A 22,881-nucleotide genomic window follows, 5' to 3' on the forward strand; every position below is an offset into this window, starting at 1 on the left:
AACGCATCAACTCTGCTGCTAGCGAAAAAGCCCCGGCACCACACATCCTAACGCCTTCACTGCTGCTGCTGCCCTGGTTGAAATCAGCTGCTAGCAGCAGAGGGAGGGGCTCCTAGACTTTCCATCTTCCTAGATCTGTTCTTAAGCAAATGCATAAACTGGAGGGTTGATGAAGAGAAGAGGAAGAGTTGGTTCTTATATGCCGCTTTTCTCTACCCAAAGGAATCTAAAAATGACTTACATTCACCTTCCCTTTCCTCTCCCCACAACAGACACCCTGTGAGATGGGTGAGGCTGAGAGAGCCCTGATATCACTGCTCGGTCAGAACAGCTTTATCAGTGCTGTGGCAAGCCCAAGGTCACCCAGCTGGCTGCATGTGGGGGAGCGCAGAATTGAACCTGGCTCGCTGGATTAGAAGTCAGCACTCCTAACCACTACACCAAACTGGCTCTGCACCTTGGATTGAACCTGTATCTTGGTAGTAGAGAATGCTAGAAGGTGGCAGGCGACTTATGGTGAGACTGTCAAGATTTCAAGGCAAGAGCCGTGCAGAGGTGCCTTGCCACTGCCAGCCTCTGCCTTGAGCCCCTGGGGGGTTTCCCCTCCAAATAGTAACCAGGGCTGGCCCTGATGAGCTTCTGATATCAGGAGCATCTTGGGTGACTTCTATCAATATAGCTGCTCTCAGCTTTTTCAAAAACAGTAATGACACCTGTCTGCCAAAGTGAGATGGGGTAGGGAACCTCCCGGAAGATCACAGAAGGTAAATCAGTGGAGGACAGGTCCATGCAGGTATGAGCCATGGAGACTAAAAGGAATCTTTAGATTTAGAGGCAGCAAACCTCTGGATGCCAGCTCCAGGAGGCAGTTTCAGGGAAGGCCCTGGCCTCTGCACACTGCTTGTAGGTATTTGTTGCATGCTGTGTGTGGGGAAGCCAAGAGATCTGAGTATTGTTTGGCAGCCAGGCAAGGGGTGTCCGGAGGTGGTTTGCCATTGCCTGCCTCTGTGTCATGACCCCTGGTGTTTCTTGGAGGAACTACCACCCAGATCCTTGGAGGTCTCCCATTCCAATACTAGCCAGGGCCGGCCCTGCTTAGCTTCTGAGATCTGATGGGCTTGCTTGGGTGATCCAGGTTCGGGCTGTTTGCTGGTCCTCCAGCGTGATTGGTTGGTCACTATGTGAGAAAGGATGCTGGACTCGATGGACAACTGGTCTTGTCCAGTAGGGCTCCTCTTACGTTCTTTCCTCGGCACCATGCAAAACTTAAGAGCCACACCAATCAGCACTGCCCTTGCTCAGTTTACAACCAGCAAAGGCAAGCCATGGAGGAGCTCAGAATGAAGCAGGTCTGTCCCATTTAAAGACCAGTGGTTCGACATGCTGTCATGGAAAGGAAGCAACATGAGAGGCTGTACGTAATCAGCAAATCTCTGTGTCAGAGTCTAGTTGTGGAAATAATATCCATGCTGCAGGATGGCATGAGCTTGAGATTTGGAAAGTCAAAGCACCTGGAAACCCAGCACTAAGATCTGTTGGGACCTCTAACAGGTACAATTAAAGGCAGGTCACTTAGGGTTGCCAGTCCCCTAGTTTTACAGCTCATCTCCAGGCAACAGAAATCAGTTCCCCTGGAGAAAATGACTGCTTTGGTCAGTGGACTCCATAGCATTATACTCTACTGAGGTCCAATGGAGATGGTGTAGGGAACTAAATCTGCCCCAAATCCCACCAACTCCCAGCTCCACCCCCAAAGTCTCCAGATATTTCCCAACCCAGAGTGGGCAATCCTAAGGCCATCTTTGTTATGAGCTGAAGGGCAAGAGTCAAAGAGTTTTTGTGCCCCGGGTACTTTCTAGTTTTGCACTACCAGTCCATCATGCTGGAACACACTGCAGTGGGATAGAAGTTTGGAAGACCAGGAGTGGCCCACAGATAACCCAAGAAGGAGGGAAGAGGAGAGGGGATGTGGCTCAGTGGAAGAGACTCAGCTTTGCATGCAGAAGGTTTTCAGGTTCAACCCCCGGCATCCCCAGTTAAAAGGACCAGCGAGGAGTTGATGAGAAAGAGCTCTGCCCGAGTCTCTGGACAGCTGCCAGTCCAAGTGGACAATACTTACCTGGATGGACCAATGATCTGATTCAGTATCAGGCAGTTTCATGTGTGTTACCAACCTCTAGGTGGGATTTTTAGTTCTTCTGGTATTACAGCTGGTCTTCAGACTTATGGGGATCAATTTCCCAGAGATAATGGTAGTTTCGGAAGGTGGACTATGTGGCATCACATCCCTGCTGAGCACCCTCCCCAAACTTCCCTCTCCAGACCCCACCCACAAATCCCCAAGAATTTCCCAGTTCAGAGTTGGCCGGAGGAGACTTCTATTCAGCATTCATGGACAAAACCTCCAGGATGGACTTTATTTCCCTGTGACCCCCCAGTGCCAGCAGGCTGCTGCTGGTGGCATTTTATATTTTGTATGATGATGACACCCAGGGTGTTGCTGGAAGGTAGAGGTTTTCCTGGAGGTGACATCACACCACTGTTAATGCTGATTTTGTCTCCCTGCTGGCCTCTGGAGTTCCAGTAGGCATATGGGGAGCCCAGTCACCCAAGTGATCATGGTGCCATTGGCAATAAATGAAACCTGTTCTAGGACCTGTGTTTTGAATAAGCCAGTACTTCAGTGTTCCTTTGTAGCAATCCCCCCCAAATCATCCACAGAGAAGGACGCCTGTCAAAGCTCTTGTTGGACTGTTGGAATCTCTTGTTGGACTGTATCACTTTTGGGGGAGGGGGTGCGATGGAATATGTGAATTCTCCCCCACATATAAAACTTCCTGTAAACACAGACTTGGCATGATCCTATTGCTGGGAACTGCAAATCATGAAAGTCTAAAGTGGTACAGTCCTCTCTACAGTGACACGGTGGCTGATGGTGTGTTTTAGCTCTGGTAGAAGCTCATGGGATTGTAGAGGGAAGGTTTCTTTCAGAGGTGTCAATAATAAGGTAATCAACAACCCCGTTTTGCTGTGTGCAATTGTTCTCTGAGGTCCTCTGTTCTTCCCATGCTTTGTAATGAATTCAAAGCCCTTCTGTCTTGGGGGAAAATTGACATCCGTTTCGCTCATCAGTAAGCTCCTCTATTGAAAATCAGAAAAGAAAATGTGTGTGCTGAAAAATGAAGTGCACCCCTTGCAAGATGCTTCCCGACCCCCTTCCCTTGCCGGCTGCTTCAGCATGTATTCCAGCACTACGGCCAATTAAAATGTGCTTTCAAATCAGTGAGCAGAACATCCAGCAAGAGGCAAATCACATGCCTGAGACATTAGGGCGAGGATTTCCAGTCACTTTCTGACTTTCCCATCCACCCAAGACAGGAAAGGAAAATGGCTTTTGGAGGGAGGAACCAGGATTTTAGCCAGAGCCTGCAGACCCTTTACCAGGACATCTACTTGCTGCCCAGCCAGAGCATGCTGTATGAGTATGAGGGTGACAGCATCCAGGTGGGATCTGGGGATGGCCTGGAATTACAGCTCATCTCCAAACTGTCTGGAGGGGTGGGGGACTTGAAAGCCTTTGGGATCTCCTGGAATTTCGGGTCATCTCCACACTATAGAGATTAGTTCCCCTGGAGAAAATGCCTGGAGGGTGGGCTCTATAGCATGGGACCCCACTGAGGTCCCTGTCCTCCCCCAGTGCTACCCCTAAATCTCCAGGAGTTCTCCAGACTGGATTTGGCAACTCTACCCCACCCATCTGCGGCCAGGGGAACCCGGCAAATCCCCACTCCGGAGTCTTCCCTGATCAAGGAGTCTGTTCAAGCTGCCTAAAATCCCCCTTATCATCCTTGGAGAGCACCACCAACCTCCCAACCAGGACATCACAATGAGGATCCAGACCTTTCCTCTGTTGATTCCAGAACAAGTTTATCTTGTTTTTAACAGGAGAAAAAATGTATCTGCCAGAACAAGCAGCATAATCTTTGTATTTTGCTTACCTCAAGGAAATAAATTATCCAAGGCAATGACAATTAAAAAGAAAAAGTAAAAGGATACAGACATGGAGCAGGTCAGCACAAACAATTACAACGATTAGAGCCTGGTGCACATCCATGCTTGGTGCAGGTCACCCACGTTGCTCAAGAACAGTCCATGCAACGTTTGTACTCTCCTGGGATTTCTGCTGAGGTCTCCTTCAGGACTGCTTAAAAGGATGAATTTGGTGGTACTAAACTCCAGGGCCCCAAGCCGGCCGTTTTGGGTCCCTCTGGATCGTAGCCGTTGTAATCAAACATCTTCTGTGCATTCTACTAAATGTAAGGAGGTCCAAACGATGCGTGCAGAGGAGGGAATCTTTTTAGGGGGGTCTGGGTAGATCACAGCAGCTTTTCTTTGGCTGATTGTTTCCTGATTGTTTCCTGCTGCTCTTTTTAAAGAGCTGCCCCCTCCCTTTCCCTTCTTAGTGGGTTGTGGAATTGGGTTAGTTATATTGAACCTTGCCGCCATTCTTGTCTTAACTTTTGTAATTAATTGTATTATCTTTTACTGTGTTTTTATTGTTTTAGGGGATTGGTTTTATGGGACCCGCCTCAAGCCTCCGGGGGGAGGCGGGATATAAATTAAATAATGTTGATGATGATGATGATGGTGATGATGATGATAATAATAAATGAATTTTTAAATGCCTTTTCTGGTTACTTGGCGACTTGATACATATCGCTGCTACCAGGTTTATGCCTTTTATGCTGTTCAGAGTGGCATTTGTATTTTACTCTCTTAGCCAGCAGAAAATCGTGGGCAGGGTGCTGGATTGGGATTGGGTTGTTTTTATTAATTATGTATTATTTCAATTTATATTTATTATTTATTTATTTATTTATTATTATTTATTATTTCAATTTCTGAGGCCTCTGCCAGGTTTAGATCCCCACTCTGCTGTGGGAGCCGGCTGGGTGACCTTAGGCCAGTCACTGTCTCTCTGCCTGATCTACCTCACAGGGTTGTTGCTGTAGGTGCTAAAATGGAGGTGCAGAAGATGATGTTGCGAGCCACTTTACACCCCTGCTGGGGAGGGGAAAAGGAGTACAAATATTCTTATATTACATTATTGATGGCCAACTCACAAATGATGCCGGGGACGTGAGGTGAAAATTGCTGGTAAAGCAGCTTGGAGTCATAGGAGGAAAGAAGAGGGAGGGGAGGTTTCATGCCCCACCTTTCTCCACCTTAGTGGGTCTCAAAGCAGCCTGATGCTTGCCTTTCCCTTTCTCGCCCCAAAACAAGCATCTTGTGAGGCAGGGGTAGTCAATTTGTGGTCCTCCATATGTTCATGGACTACAATTCCCATGAGCCCCTGCCAGCATTTGCTGGCAGGGGCTCATGGGAATTGTAGTCCATGAACATCTGGAGGACCACAGGTTGACTACCCCTGTTGTGAGGTATCAGATAGTGTCCTTAGTGGCACTGACTCTTAGAAACTGGGCACCTTGTGAGGTAGGAAGGGCTGAAAGAGTTCAGAGAAAACTGTGACTGCTCCGAAGTCACCCAGCAGGCTGCCCATGGAGGAGGACTTGGGGATTAAAGCCCATGTTGGTAGGATATAAATGTTTCAAAAGAAAATGCTATAAACAAACAGATTTAAAAAGCACGTAAATGAATGTATTCAAAGGAGATAAATGAGCTCTCACAGCTTTCATCAAGGGAATTGTGCGTTTAAGAAAATAGAAGTTTGGGGACTGTTCTGAGCGGTATGTGGGGATAATGTGTATATATTTTATTTTGTCGCTCAAAGTGCACGATCTCAGCATGAACACGCACATCTCCAGAGACCTCAGTTTAGTCCAAGCTTGTCTCTTTTAAAGACAGGAGGCGCTGTCTGTGGTCCGAGTCAGGTGACTGGGGTTGCCAACCTCCAGGAAGATTTGAGATTTTCCTGGAATTTTAAATAACCTCCAGGCTATAGAGGTCTGTCCTCCTGGAGAAAAAAGCCATCTGGGAGCACAGAGCTGACAGTGTCACATCCTTTCTGAGTTCCCTCTCCAAATTTCACTGTTCCCAGGATCTGCCCCCAAATCTCCAAGGATTTCCCAAGCTGGAGATGGCAAACCTACACCAAGTGAGGCCTTTGGGCAGTATATCAGTCTATTCCATCACCCACCCGCAGGCTGTGCTTCAGCCGTGCCCAACTCGTCAGCAAAACTTGGGTCACCCATTCAGTTTACATCTGATGACTTCTGAGGAGATCAATGCTCTCCCTGAACAAACGGTTGGGTGTGTCGTCCCCCCACCCCAATCACCTAGATCAGGGGTAGTCAAACTGCGGCCCTCCAGATGTCCATGGACTACAATTCCCAGGAGCCCCTGCCAGCATTCGCTGGCAGGGGCTCCTGGGAATTGTAGTCCATGGACATCTGGAGGGCTGCAGTTTGACTACCCCTGACCTAGATTATAAACCCAGATTCCTTTTGGGCTGCATTTAGCAGCCTCCTTGTGGAGATCGCGGTGAAGGTGGAATGCAGATATGCCAAGATTCATTTCACGGCTCTAACTGCAGCAAGGAGGAGAAATCCTGCACCCAGCCACTCCCTCAAGCATGCCAAGCCTCTTTAATTACAAATATGTACAAGCTATTTTCAGGGTGTCACGGAGACACTGAATCTGCCGTGGATGGAGCTGCCTGTGCAAAAAAAAACACAGCAGCCGACGGGCCCGTATATACAGCAATGCCACACAAATTACGCAGTACGGCAGAATCAACACAGCGCTTGTGTCTTTTGCATTGCCCAGCATATCCACTGTCCAGACGCAAAAAAAAGAAAGGAAGGAAAGAAAGTTGCAATTGAGCAAGGAGAACAGAAGCCACAGTGACCTTTCCGAACTTCACGGAAATGCCTGCCACAGCTGCTGCTGAGAGCTCTATGTGCTGCCTTTAAGACGCCCTATAAAAACTGGACTGCCGCTGTGAGGTCTCTTTTGCTTGCTTCCCTGGCGAGATGGGAGCTGATACACAGGCTAGAGGATCTGCATGTTAAGTTTACAGACCCCCAAGTTCATTATGCTGTCCCCGACAATGAAATCCTGGGCAGAATTACATCCTTCTTAAAGGCATAGAACTATTGAAACCAGAACAGGGTAGTGCTCCCATGGAGAGTGTCGGACTAGGATCAGAAAGGTTCAGATCCTCATTTGGCAACGGCAGCTTGCTGGGCGACCTGTCCAGGGGTCCCCAACACGGAGCTTGGGGTCACCATGATGCCCACCAAGAGTTTTCCAAAATTGGTGGAGCCAGGTAGGTTCTTGCTCACTGGTGATCGGATTGGCTGTGCAGATTAATATAACATTTCAGCGACAGCTGCCACTATAATGTTGGTTTTATTCTCTCTCCGATTCCTCTTTCCCGCTGTGTTTTTAAAATTTGCACCTCCTATGCCCTGCACGTGGGCTTCACATGTGGCTCTGTCTCACATGGCGGCCATCTTGTGGCCCAGTTTCCACTGGGGATAAACAGTGAATTAAGAGGCTTGGAAGAGTGTTATCCAGGCTGTTATCCATGATCACCAGTGGAAATGGAGGAGAGACCGCCAAAGAAGTCCAGAGTCCTGAGGCAGAGGCAGGCAGTGACCCACCACCACCTCTGTTCAGCTCTTGTCTTGAAAAATCTAAGGGCTCACCATGAGTTGGCTGTGACTTGACGGCATCTTCTACCACCCTCGGCTGGAATATGTGCGTCCACTTCCATCACCCGGCAAAATCTCCATTTTGCACCTCACTTCAAAATGTGGGACAACCTTTAGGCTGTTTTCGAAGTCTCTGCCCTCAGTTACTGTAAGAAACATGCCCAGAGCAAAATGAGCTGAAGTCACTCACAAGGCGACATTGTGGGAAGGAAACCATGCGCTTGGCTCTTCATGCTGACCTTGGCCGCACCTGAATGCACCTTGAAAGTTCTCTCTGCCTGGTAACTGAATACGACGTAAAATAGGAACTTCCACTGTACTGCTACATTCCGTACGAATTCTCGACACACAATACCAATGGAAGGATTTGGCCTAAATTAACATTTAAAGGAGATTAAGCCTGTTGGCCTTATGCAAACATTGTGCTAAAATGGCAGCGGGGAAGTTGGGAAATGTTAGGCCTTGTGACATGCTGTTCCTACATTTCCAAAAACTACTTCAGCAAGAGGTTTCTACCGAAGTCAGTAACGTGTTACATTTTATTTAGAACATTTACTTTTCCTTGCTGTTGAAGGGTACCCATTGAGATCCTCTTGTTCCGTAAAATCATGGTCTGAGCTGTCATGGGAATAGTCCTTTATGGTGCTGTAGAAGACTGGAGCATTGTATTGGGTTGTGGCTTCAGTTCTTTTCTGCTCACACTTGCATAGCTTTTTGAAGGCAGCTCTGAACTTTTGAGACATCACGTTATAAATGATGGGATTGATAGCACTGTTCAGGTAGATGCAGAGCCTACAGAAGAGGAGGAACCAGCTGTTCAGGTAAGGAGGGTCCATGAAGGAGTTGACCACCACCAAGGTACGGTACGGCATCCACAGAAGGGCAAAGAGGATCACCACCACAGCCAGCATCTTGGTCACCTTTGAGTTGAAAAGAGATAAGAAGAAGAGTTGGTTTTCACACCCCACTATTCACTCCCCAAAGGAGTCTGAAAGCGGCTTACAATCACCTCCCTTTCTTCTCCCCACAGCAGATACCCTGCGGTAGGTGGGTCTGACAGAAGTCTGAGGGAACGGTGACTGGCTCAGGGTCACCAAGCTGGCTGCATGTGGAGGAGGAGAGGAGGAATCAACCCACTTCTACAGATTAGAGTATCAAAAGGAATTGCGGTACTAAGCAATTACAAGGAGACATTTGCATCGTAAAATAAGGCATGATGAAGGTGCAGCTCTTGGTTTGAATTTTCTGACATTTTTTAATTCTTTGACCTTTATGAAGGCTATTTATTTTAGGTTATGTGTAATTAATTACTAGTGCTTGCGTCTAGGAGTAAGCTACTGGTGAAAGTAGTGTATATTGAAAACAGAATCCAGAAGTGGCACTTTGTAAGATGGACTTCATGACATTATACCCATTGAAGTCCCTTCCCTCTCTAAACCCCCCTCCTCAGATCCCCCCCCCCACAATTCTTAAATCTGGAGCCAACAATGAATTATAATGCAAACAACTTGATTTTATGCAAAGCTAGAGGTATGTAGGCTCATTCATTTCAATGAGTTTAAGGACACCTAACTCAGAGTATGGGGGGGCTTGACGTCAAGAACCAGAAGGCCAGAGCATCTCGATCAGCATCACTTGCCTTAATTTTATGAAATGTCAAAGATTCTATAAGAATAGGGAGCAAAGCTATTAGGAAAAATTGAAAATGGAACAGGCACAGGAGACAGATGAAAGCTGAGCCTAGAAAGCTGATACTGTGGATAAGAGGTGGAAGATCGAATAAGCCGAAAGAAATTGGCAGTAAATAAAGCAGATGATTAGAAATTCAGCATGAATTTGTAATGAACACAATGAAATCTAGTGGGTTTTGTGACGGGGACTCTAAGCAGCTCTGATGCAGGAATGCAAACAGTGTACACATGAGTGTGGTGGAATGGCTGCTTCAAATGTCCGATTATGATTTTGGAGACCCTGGTTTGACTCTCTCTGTGATAGATGCTTGTTGGCTGACTTTCTCAGATGTACCTCCCTCACAGGGCGGTTGATGCGAGAATAAAATGGAGGACAGGAGAACAACAGCCGTTCTGGGATAGAGAAAAAGAAATAAATAAGGGGTGACAACTAAACCTGAGGCGGAGTGCATGTGAAAAATGAAAAGAAATGGTGTGTGTGTGTGTGTGTGTGTGTGAAACATGCTGATGTGCATAATGGAAAGAAGTCGTATGAGAGATGAGAATAGGAGGAATGGGAGGCAAGAACTGAAACTCTAAATCTTCCATCTTATCACTCTTCTTATGACTTTTCTCAGTCTTCTAAATCTGAAGTCTTCTTTTGCACTAAGGAGGCTTCCACCAACAGAAAGGTCTCTTTCTCCTGGCAAGGGAACCTTCGGCCAACTTCCTTTAGAGGAAGAGCTCCTCCAAAGTAGGAGCCATCATGAACCCCCAGAAAGATTCCATGACCCTGATCCAAGCCAAGTGACATGACAAAATAAACAAATCACTTGGCTTGCTGTTAGCACGAATCTATAGCAATACAAAAATTAACCTGTAGGGTCCATGTTATTTGTTTGTTTGTTTATATCCCACCTTTCTCCCCAAAGTGGCTTATATCCTTCTCCTCTCCTACATTTTATCCTCACAACAACCCTGTGAGGAAGATTGGGCTGAGAGACTGTGACTGGCCCAAAGTCACCCAGCAAGCTCCCATGGCAGAATGATGGTTTCAACCTGGGTTCCCCAGATCTTAGTCTGACACTTCAACCACAACTCCACACTGGCAGGCATTATTCATCAGAGAATAAAGCTAAAAGACTCATCATTGGCCACCAGCTGCTGGATGGTTGTGAGTGTTTCAGGGACAAAACTGGACGGCATGGGAAAATCCTAGCCCAGGTGAGACAAATTGCCACCGTACTATGATATTTGCAACTGAAGCTAAGGGCCTCCATGGCAGGCATAATTCAGAACATAATGTTACATGTTTGAAAACTGGCCATCAACCCCAGAATGATGATGGAAGCTACAGTACCCAAAATGAAAGGAACTTCTAGATCACTTTGAACTAGGTTATCTTCACAACAGACAACATGTCATAAGAGAGTTTTTAAGCAACCTGTCAGGTGCTTCTAATAAGCAGTTCCCCACACCTCCACAGAAGGTTGCTGGGTGACATTCAGCCAGGCCAACCTAACAAGGCTGTTGTGAGGATAAAACGGAGGGCAGGAGAAAAATGCAGCTTTGGGTCTCAACTGAGGAGAAATAATGGGTATGGTATGTGTTATAAATCTGATTTTAATGATTTTTTTTAAAAATCATTTGTTCTATAGCAAAAGTAGTTTTTACGGAGATCTGTTAGATCCTCTAGCAGCACAATAATGATTAATGATACAGCATCTGAACTGGGAGTCCTAACTTCTATGCCTCATGTATAACCACTAAAACAGATGAATGTTCCATTACCATGCATATAAAGAGTGGAGGAGCGAGGAAGTATCCTTTTACTACTTTGTTAAATCATGGGGAAACATTAACGCTCTTCCCTTTCTCCTGCTCTTATGTACATTCTGGCACCAAGCAGGCTAGGAATAAGAAGGTCTTGAGATGAAGAAGTAAAAAAAAGAGGAGAAGACAAGAAAAATTAAGTGGAGGAGAATGGAAATGAATGAGAAAAATATGGAAAAGATCGAGAGAGGTTAAAGAGGAGGGAAAGGTCGTTTTATTTTGATGCAACACAGTAGCTCCTGCTTCACAAGACCTGGCTGAGCTGAATGGAAGGAAAGGAAGATGGGAAAGCTAGCCTGTTACAGAAAATGACCTTGGCTAGCCAGCTGCAGGCTGAAAGTTAGTGCAGGAGCCATCAGCCAGGGTTGCTTGTCTTGCTCCATTGCTCGATTAGTTGATGGGTTTAGCATGACCTGTCAGGCAAGATTGCTTCAGTCTCGGAGAAAGGGCAGGGGCATTCGCTGGCAGGGGGCTCTTGGGAATTGTAGTCCATGGACATCTGGAGGGCCGCAGTTTGACTACCCCTGGTCTAGCCTATTAGAGGGCCTTTTATTGTGTTCAGACTTCCTTGCACCCCTAGTGGCAGCAAGCAGAACTGCAGGACAATAAATGGAAAATAAATGGATGCAGCATGAGGGGCCTTTCAGCTGATGCCTTCCTTTTAGTCAGTGGCCCTGGAGAAAGGCTCCTTAAGGCTTCAGACATTACCGAGCAGAGTAGTACAACACATGCCAATAAATCATAGCAATGACCAAAGAAAAGAAACAAAACCAGAATCAGAATCACACAGAACTGAAAGAGTCCTCAAAGGGCCATCCAGCCCTGCTCCCCACCTTCCCAGAAACTTAAAAATCACATACTCCTGACAGGTGCTCATCCAATTTCCTAAAATCTTCCAACAAAGGATGCACCAGCACCCTCCGAAGCAGCATATTGCATCTTCAAACTGTCCTCACCATCAGACAATGCTTTCTAATATTTAAATAGAGCCTCCTTTCCCATAATTCAAACCCATTGCTCTTAATCTTTGTCTCTAAAGCTGCAGGATGCAAGTTTTTAAAAATTAAATGTATATGTCACCCTCCCAAAATTTGGTGCAGGGTGGTATACATCAGTTTACCCCCCTTTTCAACACTTCTATGTTTGGTGTAGAGTGTGGACTTCTAATCTGGCAAGCCGGGTTCAATTCTGCTCTCCCCCACATGCAACCAGCTGGGTGACCTTGGGCTCGCCATGGCACTGATAAAGCTGTTCTGACCGAGCAGTGATATCAGGGCTCTCTCAGCCTCACCCACCTCACAGGGTGTCTGTTGTGGGGAGAGGAAAGGGAAAGTGAGTGGAGGCCGCTTTGAGACTCCTTCGGGTAGAGAAAAGTGGCATATAAGAACCAACTCTTCTTCTTACATAGTTAAGCACAGATATCATATTACCACTTGCCCTCCTCTCCTTCAAGCTATACATGCCCACCTCTCTCAACCTCTCCACATTAAGGTACAGATTCCAACCCCTCAACCATCCTAATCACCCTTCTCTGAACATGTTCCAACTGGTCAATATCTTTCTTGAACTACAGCACCCAGAATTGGACATAATATTCCAAATGAGGTCTAACCAATGCACAGTAGAGTGGGAGTATAACTTCCCTTGCTTTCGATTTTATGCTCCTAACAATGCAGCCTAATAACACATTAGCCTTCTTAGCTGCCTATAAAGTAAGGAAGAACTAGGAAAAGGAAAAAAAGAATGAACTCCGTGGCATAAAAGATGAGAAGCTGTTTCTTTTCCTTTCTTTTTTTGCATCAATAAGTTTGTAGAAGATGGCTGAAGATCAGAAGACCTCTATGAGTGGGATTCTCATTTCCTCAAGGCATTTGACATACAACAAAAGGTCAAGTCTCCAGAAATACAATAATTATAATTAGAAACAAAAGCCAAAAAACATCCAGTTAAAATTTGGCCTTAATCCAGTCAGCTTAGTCATGACATCTCAACTGCATGAGATGTAAGAGATCCATGACAGGATCTTTGAAGGTCCTTCAAAGAAGTGTGGATGAGGACCTCTTCTGATGAGGGTTGCTGCGTGGGGCATGGTGGTTGGGGGAGAAGAATTGATTTCTAGCTTGGAAATGGAGTGGTGGTGGTTTAAGCTTTCCTGCTCCAGTTGTACAATAAGAAACATACACCCTCTGCAGATAACTTGCGGACATTCTGTTTGCACAGAGGAGGAAGCCAACCAGTTGTGTGTTTCAGGAGAGCAATTTGTATAATCACATAACATGTAAATTGGTTTGGGTTTCTCATAATTGCAAATAGAAACTGTGCCTGCATTGAAAGGCCACATGTTTCCCAGTCATGGTAACTGGGTATATTTTGGTGTCCCTTATGCTCCCCACTTGGAGATATTGGAGATATGAAGAGAACGTTTCATGCAAAGTTGGGTATGATAAGGGACCAAAATGGTAGGGACCTCACAGAAGCAGAAGAGATTAAACAAAGGTGGAAAAATTATACAGAACAACTATACAAGAGCGAGCTTAACATCCCTGATGACCACAGTGGGGTAGTTACTGACCTGGAGCCAGACATCCTGGAATGTGAAGTCAAATGGGCCTTAGGAAGTCTGAGCAACAATAAAGCTAGTGGTGGTGACAGCATTCCAGTTGAACTATTCAAAATCTTAAAGGACGATGCAGTAAAAGTGCTACACTCAATATGCCAGCAAATTTGGAAAACTCAACAATGGCCACAGGATTGGAAAAGGTCAGTTTACATTCCAATCCCAAAGAAGGGCAATGCCAAAGAATGTTCAAACTACCGCACCATTGCACTAATTTCTCATGCTAGCAAAGTTATGCTCAAAATCCTACAAGCTAGGCTCCAGCAATATGTGGACCGAGAACTTCCAGAAGTACAGGCAGGATTTCGAAGAAGCAGAGGAACTAGAGATCAAATTGCCAACATACGCTGGATCATGGAGAAAGCTAGGGAGTACCAGAAGAACATCTACTTCTGCTTCATTGACTATGCTAAAGCCTTTGATTGTGTGGAGCACAACAAACTGTGGCAAGTTCTTAAAGAGATGGGAATACCAGAGCATCTTATTTGTCTTTTGAGAAATTTATATGCAGGTCAAGAAGCAACAGTGAGAACTGAACATGGAATCACTGATTGGTTCAAAATTGAGAAAGGAGTTCGGCAAGGCTGTATACTGTCGCCTTGCCTATTTAACTTGTATGCAGAGCACATCATGAGAAATGCGGGATTAGAGGAGTCACAAATTGGGATCAAGATTGCAGGGAGAAATATCAACAACCTCAGATATGCAGATGATACCACTCTAATGGCAGAAAGTGAAGAGGAACTAAAGAGCCTGTTGATGCGGGTGAAGAAGGAGAGTGCAAAGGTTGGCTTGAAACTCAACATCAAGAAAACGAACATCATGGCATCCAGCCCTCTCAATTCCTGGCAAATAGATGGGGAAGAAATGGAGATAGTGACAGATTTTATTTTCCTGGGCTCCAAGATCACTGCAGATGGGGACTGCAGCAAGAAATTAAAAGACGCTTGTTCTTGGGGAGGAAAGCTATGGCAAATCTAGACAGCATCCTAAAAAGCAGAGACATCACCCTGCCAACAAAAGTGCGTTTAGTCAAGGCTATGGTCTTCCCAGTTGCAATGTATGGCTGCGAAAGTTGGACCATAAGGAAGGCCGAGCGTCAAAGAATTGAGGCTTTTGAACTCTGGTGCTGGAGAAGACTCTTGCGAGTCCCTTGGACTGCAAGGCGAACAAACCGGTCAGTCCTAGAGGAGATCAGCCCTGACTGCTCTTTAGAAGGCCAGATCCTGAAGATGAAACTCAAATACTTTGGCCACCTCATGAGAAGGAAGGACTCCCTGGAGAAGAGCCTAATGCTGGGAGCGATCGAGGGCAAAAGAAGAAGGGGACGACAGAGAATGAGGTGGCTGGATGGAGTCACTGAAGCAGTAGGTACAAACTTAAATGGACTCCGCGGAATGGTGGAGGACAGGAAGGCCTGGAGGATCATTGTCCATGGGGTCGCGATGGGTCGGACACGACTTCGCACATAACAACAACAACAACATGCTCCCCACATGCATGACGGGTGGTCTCCAGACAAGCTACATGTAAATGAAATGTCATTGCAATATCTGCAGATGGCTCTAGTGAATTTGCCATGTATCCTCCCCTTCTCATCAAAGTCGGAATGAAAAAATACAGGCCTAAGGAACTTCTCACCAACTTAAGTGGCTCTTCCCTGGCAAAGGCACTAGCAACCTCCTGTACTGGCCATAGGATGGGGGACCTGGGAATCTTACAGGGCTCCTTCACCTCACAAGAGTTCAGCCTTCCATCAGAATCACACAGAAGAGACTATGAAGGACCATCCAGTCCAACCCCGCCCCTTTTTCAGGGACTTAAAAATCACACACTCCTGACAGATGCTCATCCAGTCTCCTAAAAACTTCCAATGAAGGAGAGACTCCCCCTCTGAGGCAGCATATTCAATCTTCAAACAGCCCTCTCCATCAGAAAATGCCTTCTAATGTATAAGTGGAGCATCCTTTCCCATAATCTGAATCTATTGCTCCTAGTCCTTTAAAGCTTCAGTCAACAAGTTGCCCTGCTCTTCAACATGTCTACCTTTTATGCAGTTAACACAGCTGTCATATCACCCTTTGTCCTCCTCTTCTCCAAGCTACACATGCCCAGCTCTCCCAGCCTCTCCTCGTGAGCCATGGATTCCAGCCTCTCAACCATCATAGTCGTGCTTCTCTTAATTCCTGGAAGTGGTGAAGGGGAGAAACCTCAGCAGGGTACAATGCCATACAGCTTTTATGACCAGGGGAACTAGTTTCTGCAGCCTGGAGATCAGCTGGATTCAGGGAGATCCCCAGACCCTACCTAGAGGCTGGAGAGACAAGGCAAGGAAAATGCCAAGTAGATTTTACTGATTTTCTAGTCCCTGTTCTGGATCCAAGGCAGTGGCAACAGGGAATGCACTGATTCTTTGGGTTGCTTTCAATTATTTTTTCACTACTTTTTAAGATCTGTCATCTAGCTGCACCTATAACCCCACTGAAAGCAATGAGTTTGGAGTTAAAAGTTTCAGTGGGTGACACTCTTGATTAATTTAGCTTCACTGGGGCTATTACATTTTAATTAACAATGGATTTCTTGGCCTTGCAATATCTCCCTTAGCATGACTTACCCTTTTGTTGCATCCCGATAGGCTGGTATTATTGAGCTGTTTTTTTTAATTTTTAAACCTCTTTGATAGATGCCCAAAACAAATGAGATACCAGCTTTTCCCTAGTATTTTTAATGCTCAATTACAGCAGGGGGGGTGCTTTTGCATTGGAAGGGGTTAAACTTTTGTAATTTGAAATTGGACCTTTAAAAAAGGAAGCAACTATGAATCTCTGTCTTTCTTTCTCCAGTCATTACAGTGATGGTTTCAGATCATGAAACCACATGGAGATGGAAGAGTGAGCCACTCTCTGCCCTTCACACATGGCCCCAATCTGAATTTAGGGTAGCCACATGGTGATGTCACTTGCAGAAAACAGTGGAACCCAATGATCTCCATGCACACATCTATCTGATCATGGATGTGATATATATTCCGATGGTTAAATCCTGCTTTTCTCCACAGTGAGGACACAAAGCTGCCTTGTCTCCCTTCCTCCACTTTACCCTCACAAGAATAATCCTCAAATTATGCTAAGAGAGACTGGTCCAAAGTCACCCAGTGAGTTTCCATGACAGTGTCCATGAGGATTCTCCCACATCATTGGTCTGAGAATAACCATTACACCACATGTTAGGAAATGAAAGGGAATGTGAGCTTCATCCTCCATCCTAGAGCTGTACTGGTTCAAACCGAGAAGGTCCCTTCCAACTCTATGATTCTATGATCCAGAGCAATGGATTCTAATCTGAAAATCTAGGTTTGATTCCTCACTCCTCCATATGAAGCCTGGTGGGGTGGTCCAGTCACAGTTCTCTGAGCTCTCTCAGTCCACCTACCTATTGTGAGGAGGGGAAGGGAAGGTGTTTGCAAGCCACTTTGAGACTCCTCAAGGTAGAGAAAAGTGGGGTTTAAAAACCAACCTCCTTCTTCTGAAAACCTAGCAGATTATTCTACTGGGCTATTCTTTCTTCACTAAAGGAAGAGGGGGGATATAACCATCAGAAAATAACAGACCCAAATATCCCTGAGCAAAAGTCATTTTGCATGGTTTATTTTTAAATCAACAAAAACGGGAATGGTCTCTGTGAAGGTAGACTGCAGAAGAAGAGCTGGTTCTTATGTGCCACTTTTCTCTACCCGAAGGAGTCTCAAAGCAGCTTACATTCGCCTTCCCTTTCCTCTCCCCACAACAGACACCCTGCAATGTGTGTGAGGCTGAAAGAGCCCTGATATTACTGCTCAGTCAGAACAGCTTTATCAGTGCCATGGCGATCCCAAGGTCACTCAGCTGGCTGCATGCAGGAGAACGGGGAATCAAACCTGGTTTGCCAGATTGGAAGCTGCCACTCCTAACCACTACACCAAGCTGACTCTCTACACCAGGCAACTGCAGGAGATGTTTATTTTGTTTCCTGGAGGACTACTTTGTGGATTTTATTGATTTTTCAGTCCCGTAAGCATTACAAAAGGAAATGAATCAACTAGCAGTTGCTATTAAACATCCCCAGAAACCGGCATAGGTTCCAGGGTCTCTTCTGACAAAAGAACCCCTTTTTAATATACGTCAAGTGAATAATGAATACACACACCGGCGACGCACGCTGAGAACAATGAAGCATTGAGAATGAGGACATGTGCTCCTTTTCATCCCTGCCATGTGCCCACTCTCTCCCTTCCTCCTTTTAAATGCATCTACCTTGTATTGAAAGTCTCTAACCATTGTAATCTCTACACAGAGCTATTTGTGTGACAGGTGATTATCCTCCCTCTCAGCATCCAGTCATGGAATGCAAAAGGATGTATTGTCTGTGCAAAAAGCAGCACTGGGTACACAGAAGGAGTACATGAATGCATGAAGCAGCCTTATACTGAGTCAGACCATTGGCCTATCAAGATCAGTATCGCCTGCTCTGATCGGTAGCAGCTTTCCAGGGTCTCTGGCATAGGTCTTTCACATCACCTGCAACCTGATCATTTAATTTGAACCTGGAATCTTCTGCATGTAATGCAGATGCTCTGCCACTGAGCTATTGATTCTGCACCCCCCCCCCCCCGCCTACACTCCCAAGTCAAAAAAAGAGTCTGACACATCTGGAGGAAAATGCCCTGAAGTTCAGCTTCCCTGTGGAATCTCACAGTATCTATTGTAATGTTGGTGTTTTGTTGAATTCTATTCTGTGCATAGTTTGTCCCCCTACCCCAAGGTATGATAAAGGCCAAAAACCACATACCATGGAAGTTTGCCATTTCTCAGTGCTTTCAATAGATAAAGATTCAACAGACCACTTGTTTCAAAATACATGTTCTAATTGCACTGATATAAATTAGACACAGGAGAACAAAACAAAATAGAAAAGAGTTACAGTACATTCCTACAGCCTGCACTAGTAGATGGTACTTGGCACTAGTGACCCATAGATGAAATTAATAGATGAAATTAATTCAAAAGAAATTCCATCTGGAAGAAGTTCCTGACATTTAGAGAAGTTCCTCAGTGGAACAGGCTTCCTCAGGAGGTGGTGGGTTCTCCAACTTTGGAAATTTTTAAACAGAGGCTGGAGAGCCATCTGACAAAGAGGCTGATTCTGTGAAGATTCAAGGAGGTGGCAGCTTACAGTGGATGAGCGATTGGGATATGAGTGTCCTGCATAGTGCAGGGGGTTGGACTAGATGACCCATGAGGTCCCTTCCAACTCTATGGGCCATTTCCCACGGCTTAAAAATAGCACAATGGTTGCTAATTGAAAACGCTACTAATTTGGCATTACCCACGACGTCGTAGACAATCTGCAACACTCCTGAAACCGATCAGCAATAAGCGCTTCGTTTTAGCGCTTTCAGGGGAATCCAGAAAAGTGGATTCACCCTCCGGATAGCGATACACTCCTGCAACCAATCTGCAACACTAGCGCTAAAGACCTGTGCGTTACCATTGTTGCTGGTTCTTCAAAGTCCCTCCCCCTGGCTCTCTCCTCCAAACTTCCGGCGAAGCGATCGCCATTTTTTTTTCTCGGAGCGAGCGGGGATAAACGCACCGGCGAGCCTCTTTCTGTTTAGAGGCTTCCCTGGCTTCATTCCTTCACCTTTAGTCACTAAGCACAAACCACTTAAAAGCCCGTTTGCTGAAATAAAGTCCCTTTATTTTTTACACATAAATTCAGCCGAAAATCGAGCCCGTGAGAAGGGGGGGGGGGAATTTTTTTTTATCACTCGAGGCAGCGTGCAAACGATCATACAATCAAACGACAGCTCACATTAGGCAGCTGGATGGGTCTCTCCGTAGCAACGAATCTACACAGATTCGTTGCTATGGGTCTGTTTTTTTTAAAAAAAAACCTTTCTTAAAGGGAAAGCGGCTGTTTGGGAGCATGCTAACGGCTGCCCATTGGCTGCTTGACGGCCAGGGGCGGGACGAGCTTGGCAATAGCGCTTCCTTTCTAGCGATTTCTGCCGAGACCGGAAGCCTGTGGGAAACGCTAAAAAACGCAACTGATTCCACTACAAAGCCAGGTGTGCAAAACGACGAATTCCACTATTTTAAATGGCGATTTTTCATTCCGCAAACAATTTGCAACAAAGATCCCCGTGCGAAAAGGCCCTATGATTCTATGATTCTATGATTCTATAGGATATGGATGAACTATCGGAGCTCCAGAACCGCACGAATGAACAGAAGTCAACAGTCTTAGTCCCCAGTCCAGATCAGAGGTCTCTGGTGAGTCACCAGGTCTTAACAGTCATTCTCTAGACTAGGAAGACTGCTGATGAGAAACCCGCTTAGGGAAGGGACCGTGGTTCAGTGTTAAACATCTGTTTGGTATACAGAAGCTTCAGTCCTGGAATCTTTAGCTAAAAGGATCAGGTACTGCTGTGAAAGATCTGGACTCAGACCTTGGAGAGCCTCTGCCAGTCAGACTGTCCCTGATAGATCAATAGTCAGATTCAGTGTCATACAGTTTGGTACGTTCAAGTGTTACCCATCAATTTGGACTGGCAGCATCTTTGGGCATGCACATTTTAAAATGTGCATGCCCAAAGATTCTGCCAGGCCAAATTGATGAGTAACACATGAATGTACCAAGCTGCAAAAAAGACAAATTAGGGACTTCTAGTCAAATCAAGCCTGAAATATCCATAGAGGCTAAAATGATCAGACCGATGCTCACATTATTAGAAGACGAGAGCCATGCAAAAAGTCAACAATGCCGGGAAATGATGAAGGCAGCAGGAAAAGACCCAATATGAGGCAGATTGACTCCATCAAGGAAGCCACGGCCTTTAGTTTGCATGTCTTGAGCAAGACTGTTAATAAGAAGACATTTTGGAGGTCATTGATCTGATAGGGTTGCCATAAATCAGCACTTGACAGCTTTTATGCACACACATTTCTGGGGGAAAAATAATAAAAACCTGTTCAGTGGGCAATTCAGGGCTGAACCAAACATACTTGGTGACTGGCAGATGGTAGCAGCCGAACAAGGGAAGTTTGATGGCCAACGAGTTCAACGCCGAGGTTGCAGCTTGTCTACTGCTTCCTTTGGATCTGCCCCTTCCTTTCTTGCTGTCACGAGTCAGAAGAAGAAGTGTTGGTTCTTATGTGCCACTTTTCTCTATCTGAAGGAATCTCAAAGCGGCTGACAATCACCTTCCCTTTCCTCTCCCCACAACAGACACCCTGTGGGGTGGGTGAGGCTGAGAGAGCCCTGATATCACTGCTTGGTCAGAACAGCCTTATCAGTGATGTGGCGCAAGCCCAAGGTCACCCAGCTGGCTCCATGTGGGGGAGCAGGGAATCAAACCCAGCTCACCAGATTAGAAGCCGCCACTCTTAACGACTACACCAAGCTGCAGCACTGAAGGGAGCCAGGTGTGTCAATCGCACAAAGCAATGGGGGGGGGGGGGGGAGAGCTGTAGCAGCCTTGTCTTGACTGCAGTTTTAAGAGCAGCAACAGTCAGAGTATTGCACAGTAGCAGCCTTTGCTAATGGGTGGGAAGGTAAAAATCTCTGAAAATGAGGTTCCTGTCTTTCCTTTCAGGAAGGGTGGATTTCCCTCTGAGCACAAAATTCACTTTAAATAAACACTTCTAACAAAAAACAATCACATGCAAGTAGGGCTCCCTATTTCCAGGTGGATCCCAGGTGATTTCAGGGGATGCCTGAATTATAAGTGTCCTCCAGACCGGTGGTCCCCAACCTTTTTATCACCGGGGACCAGTCAATGCTTGACAGTTTTACTGAGGCCCGTATGGGGGGTAGTCTTTTGCTGAGGCACATCACCGCCGCCTGAGTCCCTGCTCCACTTGCATCCCGCTGTCCGCTGGGAGGCGCTGCCAGCAGCAGCTGCGCAGTGCCATGCCGAGGGGAAGCCCCAGCCATGGCGGCCGCCGGAGAGCACCAAAGGTGAGCCGGTAGCAGAGTAGCAGGGCAGCCCCCGAGGCAGCAGCCAGGAAGGAGGAGGAGGAGGAGGAGGAGGGAGTCACGGACCGGTACCAACTGATCTGCGGACCGGCACCGGTCCCCGGACCGGGGGTTGGGGACCACTGCTCCAGACTACAGAGGTCACATCACCCCTGAGCACCTTCTTCAAACTCTGCCCTCCCCAGACTCCACCAGGAGTGGCTTAAGGATTTGTGGGGCCCTAGCAAAGTACAATTGTGCCAGGAGCAGCCAGACTGGGGGCAGAGGGGCAGAGGCACTCCAAGTCTCCTTAAAGAGGAAAAGGGGAGAAGGAGAGAGGCTGCCATCCATGAGGTGGAAGGCACCAGGTAGGACCTCTGGAAGTGTGAGGCTTGTAGCATGTGCTACATGTGCCATGTGCATAAACTGGCCCTGGGCTCCACCCTGAAATGTCCGGGTATTTCCTGAACAGGAATTGACAGCTCTACTTGCAGAGCACTTAGAGCTGTGCAGAAACATTCAATAAAATTAGCTATTGGACAGAATACTGATTTTTATAAAAGTCGTCGGAAAGGTTTGTGACACCGGAGACAGGACAACTAGTTGGTGGAGATGAATTTTTCAGCTAACAGCGTGATGCAAAGGGTAGTCCTCTTATTGCGACTAATAATTACTGCAGTTCTCAGCACTGGACGCCCAGCAGGTTTGCCAGTGGAAGAGAGCAAAAAATTATAAGCATGCATGCTCAGACTCAAATGTTAGTCACAGCTGGGATGAAATTGTGCTGGGGGGAGCTGTGACTAACGTTTTGAAAAGAGAAATGCTTGCAGTCAGCAGAAAATCAGAAAAAGTTAGCTTTTTCTTTAAAAAAAGGATAATTATGCAGAAGTTCTGTGGCACCTTAAAGGCAAACAAAATATGTTCCAGCCAGATTTTTTTTCCCTGTTAGAGATGACTTCATCAGATGCATTGAGTGGGAATCCATAGAAAATATAGTTATACTCAAAAGTTAAAAGCAACAGAAAAGTTGGGTTTAGGATAAACTTAGAGACAGATCAAGGAAACTCCTGTGTGAAGCAGGATAAACAGA

General features: G+C 46.1%; 1 protein-coding gene across 1 annotated transcript in view; it reads right to left on the reverse strand.

Moving 5' to 3' along the window:
- Window positions 1-6,439: 6,439 nt before the first annotated feature.
- Window positions 6,440-22,881, reverse strand: part of LOC143836341 (thyrotropin-releasing hormone receptor-like) — a 39,645-nt gene continuing 23,203 nt past the window's right edge. The window contains exon 3 of the mRNA XM_077335527.1: window positions 6,440-8,596. Within this exon, the coding sequence (XP_077191642.1) occupies window positions 8,216-8,596 (381 nt within the window). The 3' untranslated portion in view covers window positions 6,440-8,215. The remainder of the gene's footprint in view (window positions 8,597-22,881) is intronic.

This window comes from Paroedura picta, chromosome 4 (genome assembly GCF_049243985.1).
Source record: "Paroedura picta isolate Pp20150507F chromosome 4, Ppicta_v3.0, whole genome shotgun sequence".
Classification (NCBI taxonomy): Eukaryota; Metazoa; Chordata; class Lepidosauria; order Squamata; family Gekkonidae; genus Paroedura; species Paroedura picta.